The 14,458-nt window shown below is 40.8% G+C and overlaps 1 protein-coding gene across 3 annotated transcripts in view; it reads right to left on the bottom strand.

Moving 5' to 3' along the window:
- The window catches only part of LOC106573197 (G1/S-specific cyclin-D2), a 30,271-nt gene extending 20,346 nt beyond the window's left edge, over positions 1–9,925 (bottom strand). Inside the window, exons 1-2 of one of the 3 annotated variants that reach the window (XM_045696988.1) lie at positions 9,657–9,925; positions 2,664–2,879 (exon numbers count right to left, since the gene is read on the bottom strand). In XM_045696988.1, coding sequence (XP_045552944.1) covers positions 2,664–2,834 — 171 coding nt within the window. In that variant the 5' untranslated portion in view covers positions 2,835–2,879; positions 9,657–9,925. Of the gene's footprint in view, positions 1–2,663; positions 2,880–4,250; positions 4,772–9,656 lie in introns of those variants that run through there. The other 2 variants (XM_014147982.2, XM_045696987.1) reach the window with 2 other exon arrangements.
- Between the last annotated feature and the right edge of the window lie 4,533 nt (positions 9,926–14,458).

Raw genomic sequence — 14,458 nt, 5'->3', positions numbered from 1 at the left:
GTATTCGATAATGTTAAACAAACGCCAAACAGAGCTAATTTACAACAATGTATAGCTCACCGGGTACACAGACAAAACAACTCTATACCTAATGTTTGACATTAACAGCATAAAAGGAGATGCTTCGAGAGAAAAAAAAATGCAACACTTAGCATAACTATAAACGACAGATTCACCAGACCTAATGAACTTAAAACTTTCAAATGTGAGCTGTAGCCTCAACTGCCCTTTCCCAATGTCCATCAGTCACAGCCAATGACATTTAGGCCGAGCTTAATTTGGGGGTGGGTGAGAGGTTATGTTTGAGTTGTACGGTTGCCCTCGCTTTCTTCGAGAAGAAAGGGTGAGTAACGGAAGGAGCTGATGACTAATTTGGGAGGAATTGTGTGGTTCGGACTGTCCTTGTGACTAGGAGCTAGTGATTTTCCCCTTCAGGAGAGCCACATGGTTCTTAGTCATGAGACGACGCCGGTCCAATGTGGCAGCCATTAACTGCTCTCGGAGCTCCATGACACGGTCACTCTGGACCGATGACTACATTTCATTCCCAATCTCAGGTGAACTGTATCGCTCCTCTCTTCTGAAAGGGGACCACACACTGGATGGCGCAAGCTGCACGTAACACCCAGATGATACCTCCCTATGATATCCCCACTTCAGTTTCACAGAACGGTTGCAAACTGCTAAGGTTCAGTGCGTCACTTCTTAACAATACCACAGATACCGCTGCGAAAGAGGCCATTGACAAATTTGATTCTGCGGTTAGAATTCAAGTACTCAATTAGGAATTGTATAGGTAGATGGCCCTGACTATGACCTAACTCTTGTCCGCACTCCGCAGCGTTTCCCAGACAGAGAGACAGAGAGAGAGACAGAGAGAGAGAGAGAGAGAGAGAGAGAGAGAGAGAGAGAGAGAGAGAGAGAGACAGAGAGAGAGAGAGAGAGAGACAGAGAGAGACAGACATAGAGAGAGAGAGCGAGAGACAGAGAGAGACAGACATAGAGAGAGAGAGCGAGAGACAGAGAGAGACAGACATAGAGATAGAGAGAGCGAGAGAGAGAGAACTTTGCAACATACCCTCCATGCAGTGCTTCCGGGTCACACCTTCTGGGTGACATTGTGGTTTCTTTTACAAGAAATTGTTACCAAAGATGGGGCCAAAAAACGATCACATGGGCTGAGCAGCTGATCTCCTGTTTCCTGTGCCTATTTGTGAGCCAAAAGACTGCCTTATAGAGAAGCTGGCTGTGAACACACCCAGGCAGCCCACATGAAACCATCTCAAGGACAGGGTGCACCACTTCTCCTCTCACCCAGGCCTAAACAACATGAGTATGGGTGGATACAGCCCAGCCCAGCCCGGTTCCCAGCTAAAGGTAGTTCTTCACCTGATGTTGATCCCGCTTCTGTCAGCATGTAATATAATGACAAACAATGGTAGATAGTTGCTGAGGTTGTCTCACCTAGCCAATAAACTGGTCCAGGGCCTGTCATCACAGGGAATGGCTGGCATCTCCAGCCCATACCTACTTAGTAACAAAGCGTTGGGATCAGCAGCACCCCATCTTAATTAACACTACCGCTGGCTGCAGGAATCAACTGAGGAGCCGGGCCAGGCCCAGGCAGGCCCTGAGCACTCAGCCGCCACGGCTGAATAATATGTGACTTATTTCACATCATGAGTGGGATTCACTGTTGTTTATAAATAATGTTTATAAAACATCGCAGAGGAAATACTTTTCTGATGTGAAAAACAGACTATGTTCACCTCCACCACTTGGGGGTGAACTATCTAACAACTGGTACGTCTGGTCCACCATGACCCTATGACCTTGCCAAGGGCTCTAACTTTGGGGTACCAAGGACTGCAGAAAGAACCCTAACCAAGACAAGCAGGATGTGATCACACCAGGTCAAGTGAAACCTTGCTGTGAGCACCTACAGCCAAGTCATCCAATGAACAAATCTCATGCCGAATTGTAATGTAAAAAGTATTGTAAACATGTAATAAACATCTTTATTCTACCACATTGGAAAAGGTGCTTTTTGAAGCAGGATCTACAAAAAACAGTAATAGTGTCCATTCTGTGAGGACATTAGGTCAAACCTTGAGTGAAGCAAACTTTGAGGTTAAAGACAAAACTGTGTTTGCCAGGACCATCAAAATGTGAGACTTCCTCTCTGTATACTACAGCCTCTGAAGATCACTCACTCGGATCCAAAACTTGGCTTCAATTCAACACTGACCTCGACCTACTGCAAATACTTGCCACTAGATGGCGATGGAGACCACTGTACAAAAACCTACTGTACAGTCCAATATTACAGCTCTTGGGGGACAAACTCTGGGTCCTACAGCAATGGGGCCAAAAATGGTCAGATAAACAATTGATTTACATGGAATCTAGGTTTGCTGATAAATCTAGGATTGCTGATGATCTCCATGAATCTCCATGCATGTAAATAGGGTCAACATAGTTTTTTACAAGAAAATAATATGAATAAATATAAAAAAGATATATGTAGGTGGCTTTTGAGGTATGGCTCATAGCATAAGCATTGATTACATTAACAATTAGCTATGAGTTTCATAGAAATGTTGACAATGTCATAATAACAATCTGAAATTGAATAATTCTGTTGGCAGAAAGCAACTGCTTACCAGCAACTCCTGTGGTCTGATGGAGTTATCTGTGTAGATGCAGAGTTTCTCTGCAGTTAATGGACGAGTTTCTTTCAGTTTGGATGCAAGGAACATGCAAACTGCTCCAAGAAGTTGCAGATTGCACTTTCTGGTTGGAACCACGGCTAAAAATCTGTCCAAGTAGTTCATTGCCAAGGGAAAAACTTCTTCCTCACACTTCTGTTCTTCACAAACCTAGAGAGAGAGGCGACTTGTGACAATGTGCAGCATTTGGCATCATCAAATTCCAGTTATTCCAATTACAATTTAAATTCATGTGAAACATAAAAATCATAACGAAATTATGGAAATAATGTAATAGCCAGATATGCATATCCATTCTTTGAAACGCTTTGGGACCTGGCCAAGAATTGAGCCCAGCCCAGAGTTGTTTGTTGCGACATCATCAATACATTCTAAATTGATTATTTTCTATGTTTGAAAAAGGTCTCCGGCACAGGCTGTCAATGCACTCGCCTTCCTTCAGTAAGAAATGAATTCAAGTCACAATCACCCCAGCCAAAAAACACCCAAGCACCACAGTAGCCTATACGGAAACTCTTTTTTTTCCTTCGTCATATTTTCATAAAATATTTAAAAATATGAATAAATTGTCTACATCTATCGTTTTCACATCATAATGAACACCAATGTCTTTCACATCAGACCCGACAATTGATAAACATGCCATTTGAAGTTCAATGCGAAATAATTGTCAAATTTAAAACGAAGTAGCATGCGGTTGCTCTCGAGTGCGTCACCGCCAGGTCGAAATATTTTTTCCTAAATTAATATAAAATCTTTAATGAATCCTAGTCAAATAACTCTAACATGAAAATAAAGCTCAGACGGTCGGGTTTCTTTTCAGACCATTCCCAACTGATTATGTCAAACAAAGTGTAAAAAATCGAACTTAATTCCTGGGTGACGGACTTCATTGCGGAGACCAGAGGAACAGATAGGCCCGCGCCCCTTCCGCGATCCGATATTTAAAAAATAAATAGAAAATGTTTGCTAAATATTTCGGATTATTTTCAATTATGACTATGTAGTTTAGACACTGCTCTTTCACTTCGGATACGTTTCAATTGCTGTTATAACGTTTATGACACTGTAAAATCGTCAGAAAAACTGCAACAGTTCCAATAAAAACCAACATGGCGTTAGAAATAGGCTAGAATAGGGCAAGGATTAACTGCATACGTGTGCATGGAAATATTTTGGCAATCTAAAACATAACAAAATAATCCAGGGCACCTTTCCTAGATCAGACATATGCAAAGAACAACTTTATCTGGTGATATACACCACTGTAACCACATGTCTATGTATCTCTATCAAGATCGTCAGTGACTTGGTTCAAATATGCTACAGATAATAAAATCATATAAATACGAGTAGTTGATTATATGCTATCAGGATTGTCTATTCGGCAATGTGATATGCAACCCTCTTTCTCACACCACGCAAAACCTGACAAAATGACAGTGAAAAGTCCGATTTTAGCGTTTTGAGATGTCGTAGGCACGGAAATAGCCTACAGAGTTGAAGTGTTTCGGTACAAACCTCCAGCATCCAAGTCGCAACCATCCTCCTCATAAATGGCTGAATATCTTTCTGAACGCACTTGAAATAAGAACATTGTGGAAGAAAACGTTCTTCAATGGTCAACAGGCTTTGTAATACCCTGTCATCACACAAGAGATTCGGATCAGGACTAGCTCTTATGATGGTGTCCATTTCGAGGCAAAGCAGCTCCATGGTCGTTTCAGTTTTTAAAAAGTTGGGTTATTCTTGTGAAAATACTATAGCAATATTGCTAGATGCAAATAAACTGGAAAGAAAGTATTTTGGAGGCATAAAGTGAGACTGCAGGGCTCCCAAGAGTTGTCCTGCCTCTCCTTGCGAACTTTTTCCTCTCCCCCACAGTTCACTTCTACTTTCTTCTGGCTGGATACGTTTGAAGCCTGCCTTTACTGACCATGACGCAAGCCGCAAATCTCATTATGTAGAGCAGTTGCCCAGACGCAACATGCTCTCATCAAACATTTGTTACTCTTTTCTCTAGGCTACACTTTTACTTTACAACTATATACTTTATGTTTATTTATTTTATCATGATAAAAATCTATTTGACCACAATCAAAACCCCACCCCCACCCATGCGTCAAATTTACAAATAGAGACAACTCACTTGGATAAAAGTCTATATTTATATGAATTGATTCATTATACAATTTTCATATATGCATAAATAAGTCCAGCAAGTGCTTGAGTTAAACCTCGTCAGGGGAACAGTTGCTCTGCCTTCATAGGGGATGTAGCATAAAGGCTATGCATGCAGGAATAGTAATAGTTCCAATTGTACAACTTTATAAACATGCATTAGGATAATCTTATTTCTCTTTTTCAGTTTATTAAAAGCAAAATGAATCCTTGTTGATTTGCTTTCTATTTTATCTGATGAACTTAATGAACTTATAGTCGCCCCCTCCCTCCCTCGCCGACATACACACGCCCGCGCAGACTCGCCGACATACACACGACCGCCCGCCCGCCCGCGCGCGCGCACACACACACGCACGCACACACACACATACACACACACACAGGTATACCATATACAGTATGTTTTATATAGCAGCAGAAGCAGTACGCATGTGGTTGAATGAGATAGCGTTCTAGGAAATGCATTGCACCATAGAAAAGTTGTTGCGACAAACTTATTTTATAGATAACACCACGATGACAGCCTATGCTCTGTACTGGACAACTGTATGTATTAATATATACATATAATACCTATTTTTGAGGTTGTGATCATAACACTCATACGCAGAAAGAGATGCAAATAGGACCCATGTCAGAATGAATTATAGGCAACCATAATCTTGCCTTGATAGAGATCAGTTAAATAGGTCTATGTAATCTTGGAGGAGCACTAAGCAGATCTGATATAGTTTGTCAAAAAAAGCTTAAGCTTGTCTCTAATAATAAACTACCCCTAAAGATGAGTCAACTAGACTATCCTGCATTGATTGTGTTTCAAATGCAGAGGGGGCAGTCTCCCGGTGCGATCAAAGTCGTTAAATTCCATTCGAGTGGGTCTCTCTATCGGTCTGAATGGTAACACTTTTGTTCTTCTACTTGTAAGAGAACTAGGAAATGATTCTTTAGAGCATTTTTTTGTCTCGAGATTGTTTCCTCCCCTTGTCACAATTTGCATATAGCCAATAGGTATTCTGCGTGCGACCGAGGCTTGCCGATTGTTACTGGGCAGACTTTTATTGCATAGGCTACCTTCGCAGCACCAGGGCTGTCCAACTCCTGCAATAACCATTTATCAATTCACACGATTAGCGGATGTTATTGTACCCCTAGGATAGAGGGACATCGTAAAATGATATCCAACTATCAAGCAACAAAACATTGGAAAGCAACACATTCCATATGGATGAAACCTCCACGTCACACACGTTTTAAAGTTGAAACTAAAAAACAATTTGACTTGGAAAAGTATAAAGCAGTTCTATAAGCTACTACAATATTGATCAAAATTGCTATAACTTGTTTATTACGCAAAAATGAGAGAAATAGCATCGGCTGCAAGTAGGCAACTGTTTCTTAATTAGTTCCATGATAAGATGTTATGTCACAGCAAAGGAGACCTGCGCTTATAGATTAAAGAAATGGATAAAGGATTAAAAGCTAAACCAAACCACACACACGGAGAGGGGATAGGAGAGATATGTAGAGAGCAAGCTCCTATATACACACCAGTAAAAGGACTTAACATTCTTCATGCAACGATGGCCTGCCGCAAATTCTTTAAACGTGCTACTATCTCATTAAGTCCCCAAAACAAGGGCAAGGGCAAAATAAGAAAGGTTCATTGTCATCTCCCGACGTGTTGTGGGCGAGGGGTGGGCGTCTGAAGGCGCAAGGTGAATACCATATACCTTCCATGTTAGGGAGATGAATCGATGCTGCTTCAGACTTGTTCATGCTATGTGGGGATGGGTACAAGTTACAACCGGTCACACAGTTGCATTAGTCTGGACCTTGTGTCATTTAAATGATATTACAATATTTGCAGTTGCCACAAAAAGCTTGGGAACAGACATGATCAAGATAAGGAGCAACGCACAACACGTAACTGTATTATTGGTTGTCATGCAACAAATCTTCAAAACACCCAACTGTTTCTTAATTGGTTCCATGATAACCTTTTATGTTGTTATGACCATCGACAACAAGAAAAACTAGCCTACATGAATGAGGCACTGGGTGATTCAAATCTGCCCTTTGGAATGTTTTGGACTACAAAAATGACAACGTTTGAGTAGGCATCAAAGACAATACGGGACGCTTTAGCCTACCAGCCAACACATCCAGCAAGTTGCTCGTTGTGTGGAAGCAGTGTATAGGGGGTTCCCCCCTGCTCCTCCAGTCCCTGACGCATCTCAACGAGTCACTCTGGTAAATTCATCTCCCCTCAGAGAAACAGAATAAGCAATCAAAATTCTACATCGTGCAAACCCATCCGCGCCACAATGACTGATCGTGAAGGTTCACATAGGATGCATAAAACTATGCAGAAGTAGAGTAAAATTGAGCCAACATGTCCACAATCATGTCCGATGGAAGTTTCCACCTCACCAGACCGGACAGATAAGCCTTGATGGCAAAGTGCATTTGATTTGTTATAATGCCCAATAAAATGCACATTTCAACTTATTTCTCATATTTTCGTCTTTCATAACGGTGATTTATTCAAAGCGGTTCATGTTCTGCATCTTATGACTGCATCTCATGACTTGCTCATGCACTTGTCACCGCCATCAGAAATGACTTTTTAATATCAATTACTTGGACGGCAGATGTCTAACAAAGGTACAAATAAAGACAGCAAAAAGAGCCCCTTTCCTATATTCCAACAAAGACAAAAGTTTTGCCGCAGCTTTATCGAGTTTGGAAGAAGCATGAAAGCACCACGCTGTATTTTCGCGGAGTAATGACGTCATCACAGGCGCTGAGCGTCAAACGCAGAATTGGGCGGAGGCGCATGTTATTTCCCGGATGCATGCAATTAACATGATATCCAAATGGGGCACACACGCACACACAAGGCAATGCAACGTTTGTTTTGAACTTTATTCTGAGTTGAAAAGGTTTGAAAAGATATCTCACCTCATAGTGTGACTGCAATGGTTTGTCTCACTCAACGTTCACTCACTCAAAGGGGCATGATACAGCCCCACGTAAGGTTTTGAAATAATGGGAAGATAATGCTAGCATTTGGGCTAGGCTAGGCTGCATACCAAAAGCACAAGTAGGTTGCTGACCAAAACAAGAATTAAGATGCTTTTAAACTCTGTCAAACAAACAGACAGGGGCATTTTTATCAGGAAGGAACTTTATGAGTTTAAGGTTTCAATGCTCCACAAATGACAGCAGTAGCCTAAACTATAGGTTGTGAGTCTCTGCCTCCTTTCAAACAAATTAGACTGAAAAAAGAGGATATTGAAATCAAAAGAAAAATATACATTTTTACGTTCACAATTCAGAAAAGTAACATATTTGAAGTGAAAACCATCTAGAATTTCTATACCATATGTTATAATTTCAAATTCATAAAAAGCGGATCATTTTACAACAACAGTTTCTAACATATTTCTGACATTGTTTATCTTCCCTGTGAGCATGTTTACAGATCAATTATACAGCAATAACACAATCACAATGTGTTGATTGGGCTTTTACATGGAACTATAATTGAAACTACTACAAAATAATTATCAAACAGGTTCAAAAAGATGTTCTAAAAAGAAGGCATTTCCACTATCTTAGTAAACTAGGCTGTGTGAAAGTTGGCTGATTTATAGAGAATGCCAATTATGGCATGTGATAGAAGCATGTTTTGAAAAACATGTGAAATGTGGGATACCTAGAGATCATTCAAACATACCTGCAGCTATGTGCAACAGCAGCAAGCTGGAATTAGTGCAGTTCTGCAATGACAAATAACATCTTTCTAACCAGATAATTAACATGAATGAAAAACCAAAACACACATTTAGTTTTTCACTTTTAATTAAACAATCAAATAAATGGAACACGTAACTAGATTTGTCTCACATACCATATTAGAGAGCAAAAAGGCAGAAAGAGGCAAATCCACTATGTAGGTTCTTGGTTTGAATGCCTTTATATCATTTCAGACTGTAGGTACAAATAATATATATTATATTTGTCCTTTTATTATGCTTTATCTTTGAAACTATTTTTAAAAGACTGTGGAAATGTTATTGATAACCTTGTTAATAGTATTTAAAGAATCGGTTGATTGAATATAAGAAAATTAAACCATGTAATTATTTATAACATAATATATGAATAAAGTTCACTAATTCATTTCCTAAATTAAGATATATACTAATGTTATTTATAGAAAAAGCTTTTGTTCTCTTATCCCATACTTTTGGCCTGGTGTGAACATTTTTACTGTTTATGTTGTTGGAAAAACAGCACAAAAGTTTTGTGTTACATGTGACAACTGAAAAGCGGAGAAAATATTCCCCAAAAAGGGCCTAATAAATATAACATATTGTTGATGTAAAAAAGATGCCCATAAATCAACCATGACAGGGTCAGAAATGCTGAATGACAAAAACCATATGCATTCACTGTTAATTCCAATTAATAGGAGGTCCAACCACTTTGCCCCACTCCATGTTTACATTTGTTCACCATTCAGTAACTGCCACACTGGCTGACTTGAAAAACAGTTAACAGCAAAATAATATACTAGTGAAACAACCACACCATTCACTCTTACTTATATTAGGTCATTCAAATAGTTAATTCTGACGTTTTAACACTAAGAACTCCCCTGACATTGTCATCTCAAAAATATCATCTGTGCACTATAAACCAGAACCTTATCAGGCAAGTTATTTCGTTTATACTTACATAGTAATGCAAACCATTTCCTGCATTAACCTGAGCTTGAACATCTGTTGTAACTCCCAAGTCTCCTTAGCATGTCGCATACAAGTAACAAAATATACTAAAGTACTACTACCACGTAGTAACAACCATGTAGTAACACTGCATGTTAGGTGGTCATGAGAGATCACTTGCTACAAAATATGCTATCGTTTATATTCACTACATGTTTCATTTCAAAACATCTTATGCATGCTTATCATTTTCTTATAACGCATTGGTCAGAGCTCACAACGTGGCTCGTCCTCGGTTATTTTGTTGTGGTTGAACAACTGCAGATGTCTGAGTAAAGCAATAACAAAAGATCCATCCATACCATAATACCCGGGCTGTATGCAATGCTCCAATGATCATTCATGTTATTGCTGATATCAACAAAGAAGTGCCAATACAACTGGGTGATAACAATGTCCTGTAGCTCGTCTAATCGTAGAATACAGACAAGAGTACAGTTGTTAGGCTACCTGGACAATAACAGACAGAATCAGAAAGCCAGGTAGCCATCACTCAGCTCGCATGACCACCCAACACTGCGCACTTCGCAAAAAAAAAATCCACATATTCTACTTTAAACCTCACACAGGAACACATGCATCCATGTTCGATTCAATCAAACAGATTCATTTGACTTGATTCTATTTTCGACTGCATTTCTCAAAGATGGACTGGCATAACGTCACAGCAAAGGAGACCTGCGTTTACATGTTACAGCAACGGATAAAGGATGACAAGTTCTTCCAAACCACACAATGGAGAGAGAGGACAGGAGGGATATCTAGAGAGCCAGCTCCTGCAGAATATACACACCAGTCATAGGACTATTTAGTGGGAATAAGTACATGCAATAATGGATTGATAAGCAAACGCTACAGACTACATTGTCAAGCCCTTTCCAGACGTCTTCCAGAAACCAAGTTACTAAGTTCATGAGGGTTGTCCCTGGAAGCTCAAGCACCTGTGGGGCGGTCTCAGAATCCTGTTTTATTCTCACCATTCTATTACTGACGTTACACTGCAACTTTGGCACCAATGACCAGGGCTGTAGACTCCCTCAGACATTCTTTATGCAAAGATGTCCTCCGGAAAATGATTTCTTATCTCGTTATGTCCAAAAACAAGGGCAAGAGCAAAAGAACAACGTTTATTTGTCATCGCTCCACGTCTTGGGGCAAGGTGAATAACCTCCCTGTTAAAGAGATACATCGATGCTGCAGACAGAGGTACACGCTTCAGACCTTCTCATATGCTATGTGGGGGTGGTTACAGCCGGTTATAAAGTTGCTTTAGTCTGGACCTTGTAACACATGACTGATATTACAATATTAGCAGGTGCCCCAAAAAAGCTTGGGAACAGACACAATCAAGATACGAACAAAGAGAAAAAACAGACAGCGTGTCCCCGATGGCCTATTCTCGGTTGTCATACAACAAATCTTCAAAACAGCCTCGTTTCTTCCCTTCCGTTTTCAAAGCAAGAAAATCAGTCAAAGAAACAGCTCTTGAAAAGTTTAGAAAACACAAGTTAAAGCATCATTAATAACTCAAGAGCAACCTTTTTACATTCAGCCAGAATGTATCAAAGGGGTTGCTGACAGCGCGTTGAGGGATGTATGGGTGTCTACGCAGAGAGAACATAGTTGGTGTTGATCTACCTGCATGGGACAGACAATAAGGATGTCTGTACAGCACCAGCCAGCCAAACCCTCCCTCCGACAACAGAGAAGAGCCGGTCTGCTATTCATTTACCTTTCTTTTACCCTCTCTCCTTCTCCCCTCCTCTCTCACATGCTTGACCCTACCTTTTGAACTCCACCAACAACCTTTCAATGACTCATCAAAACTGGGGAGAAGAGAAGAGAGGAAGATCTGGGGTACAGTTTGACAAGGACAGTAAATATTCCCTTGGCCGTCCAGAGGATACTTAGTATAGGTTTCCCTTTCTTTCTCACACTTGTAGAAGAACACAACAGCACATTTTTGAGTGGAGAGGCTCATCTGCTGCTTTGTCTTCACCCCCTGCTTCCCTAGGATTTTCCCATGTTCATATCGGTAGCCCTTGAGTTTGTCACTCATGCAACAGCTGCTTACTGATACTATACCAGAGCCCAAGCTTTTCCCTCCCTTCCTTTGCAACCCACACATAAGAACGAAGGCATTGTTGCCCCGAGGGGCCTTGAAACAGAATGCAAGGACTCTCTGAGGGCAGGTTGTGTCCCTCACGGTGTAATTCTGCACAAGGCGGCCCTCCTGATTCCTGGCAATTTGGAATGTTGGTCCAGAGGGAGTAAAAATATCCTGAAGACGTCCACCTGCATGTACAAACCAAATGTGCATCATCCCAAACATTTGTTGTAATGCAGTACTGTCCAATGGGTAGTGTTCATTAGACACCAAATGGAAGAAAACAGACTCAAAAAGGGAGCGACTACCTGGACCTATCCAATAAGAAACACACATTTTCCTTGTCTGTTGCAAAACTTTTAAAACATTTTCTGTTGTGTGTCCTAATGAACTGATTGTCCTGATGGCTACTTCACAAGGATTACTTACCCTTTATTGTCTGAGTGAAAACTTTGTATGGCCTTCAAACTTCATACTTTGATGTGTCCTCAATATGTTCTCTCAGACAGATGTCAGTTTGAGACAGACAGAACGAGAGATTGAGAGACAGATGGAATGACTGGCAGCCAATCCCCTGGGAGGTAATGCCATTTTGTGTCTCTAAAGACCAATACATATTTTGAACGACGTGAATTTAAGTCAATGATTCATAAACACGTCAACTGTAATCATGGTCATACAGCATACAGTAGGGAGAGATATTTGCATTCAAGTTGAGAGACACTGCAAATTGCCCAGAAAGAGAACTGTTGTCTCTGAGTGAGGCATTCATGCGAATCATGTTTAATGTATGATTCATGCACCCCTCCCTGTTGGGAACAAAGAAAAACGCTGCCTTATTGACATTATATTTGTCAAACGGACAAAAAGCATTGCAAACATGAAAAGTTTAACTATGTGTTCTCCACAAGTTGAGAAGGTGGGAATAAGGTAGCAGTCCTGTCTCACAGAAACCTTTCTGACTGCAGCTGTGTTTAAGAGGCTCTCCTATTGACTTTGAAACAGATAGTCTTGGGGTTTCAAGGGTTGATGGGCTCATTGTCATCAACTCATTGTTGATTCCCAATGCAAACACCTGCACACACACACACACACCACACACACACACACACACACACACACACACACACACACACACACACACACACACACACACACACACACACACACACACACACACACACACACACTGGGTAAGGGCATCATCTTCATGCAGTGTGTGTGGTTAGGTTAGGGCCCCGGAGGTCTCCAGCAGAAACAGATGGTACATGAGAGCAGGACCTGGGTATAGTAGAGAATAACTAGATTACTTAAACAATTATACCCCTCTCATTTTCCATCCATACCCATCAGGTGTTGACTCATCTGGTATATCTAATAATAACACGGAACATTCTGGGAAGATTACAAAAGAACCATAACACACGTGCTGCTGGTTGAATACAGACACAGGCACAGATGTAGACATAAATGATGACGCACACCCACGTTCAGGCAAACGTTCACACACGCACACACTTTAATATACATAAAAACTATTCATAAGAACAATAAGAACACGCCTTCTTATCTTCATTGTATCTGATGAAGACAAACGGCAGGCCCGTCTGCCTGGCCTCCCGCCCAAAACTCTGCAATGATAAATCCAACTCCCTTCATCATTATTACAGTACCACCCATGAATTCACTGCACCGTCCCACACTTGGACAGGCTGCAATAATCTGATCCTTTTGGGAAACTGGAGTGTCAGAAGATCATTTATAGCCCATGTCTTTCAAGTCGTTCCTTTGCCCCGCTGCTGGCGTCAGTCCTGGGTGCTGCAGGGATGCTGTTTGTGTTTAATGGCAACATGTGTCACTCCTTATCTCGTTCTTCGAGTGGCACAAAGGTAAAGGGAAGCTTAACAGCCTGGGAAAATGTTGAACAGTGTGAAATTACCTTGATCCAAAGATTCCTGCCACATACCAGCCCAATGAACCCATAACAGCACAGGCACTAACTCAGTCAGCGTGGCCCTGCAAGGAACAGCTGAGAGGAGGGGGGGAGATAATTAAATAATTAAAGTAAAGAGGTCCCTCCAGTAATATCCAGCAACAGCCAAAAGATCAGAATTCCATTATTTAGTGTACAACCCATAATATAAACCTACATCCCAAATTATAGACTTTGATCCCAAAATATACAGTGCATTCGGAGAGTATTCAGAACCCTTGACTTTTTTCACATTTTGTTACTTTACAGCCTTATTCTAAAATTGATTAAAATCATTTTTCTTCCTCATCAATCAACACACAATACCACATAATGACAAAGCGAAAACAGGTTTTTAGAAATTTTAGCAGAAGTATGTTATTTACATAGGTATTCAGACCCTTTGCTTTGAGACTCGAAATTGAGCTCAGGTGCATCCTGTTTCCATTGATCATCCTCGAGATGTTTCTACAACTTGATTGGAGTCTACCTGTGGTAAATTCAATTGATTGGACATGATTTGGAAATACACACACCTGTCTATATAAGTTGACAGTGCATGTCAGAGCAAAACCAAGCCATGAGGTCGAAGGAATTGTCCGTAGAGCTCCAAGACAGGATTGTGTTGAGGCACAGATCTGGAGAAGGGTACCAAAACATTTCTGCAGCATTG

The sequence above is a fragment of the Salmo salar genome, chromosome ssa16 (genome assembly GCF_905237065.1).
Source record: "Salmo salar chromosome ssa16, Ssal_v3.1, whole genome shotgun sequence".
NCBI classification, from domain to species: Eukaryota; Metazoa; Chordata; class Actinopteri; order Salmoniformes; family Salmonidae; genus Salmo; species Salmo salar.
The sequence above is the reverse complement of the archived record's forward strand: the minus strand, read 5'-3'. Positions and strand labels throughout refer to the sequence as shown.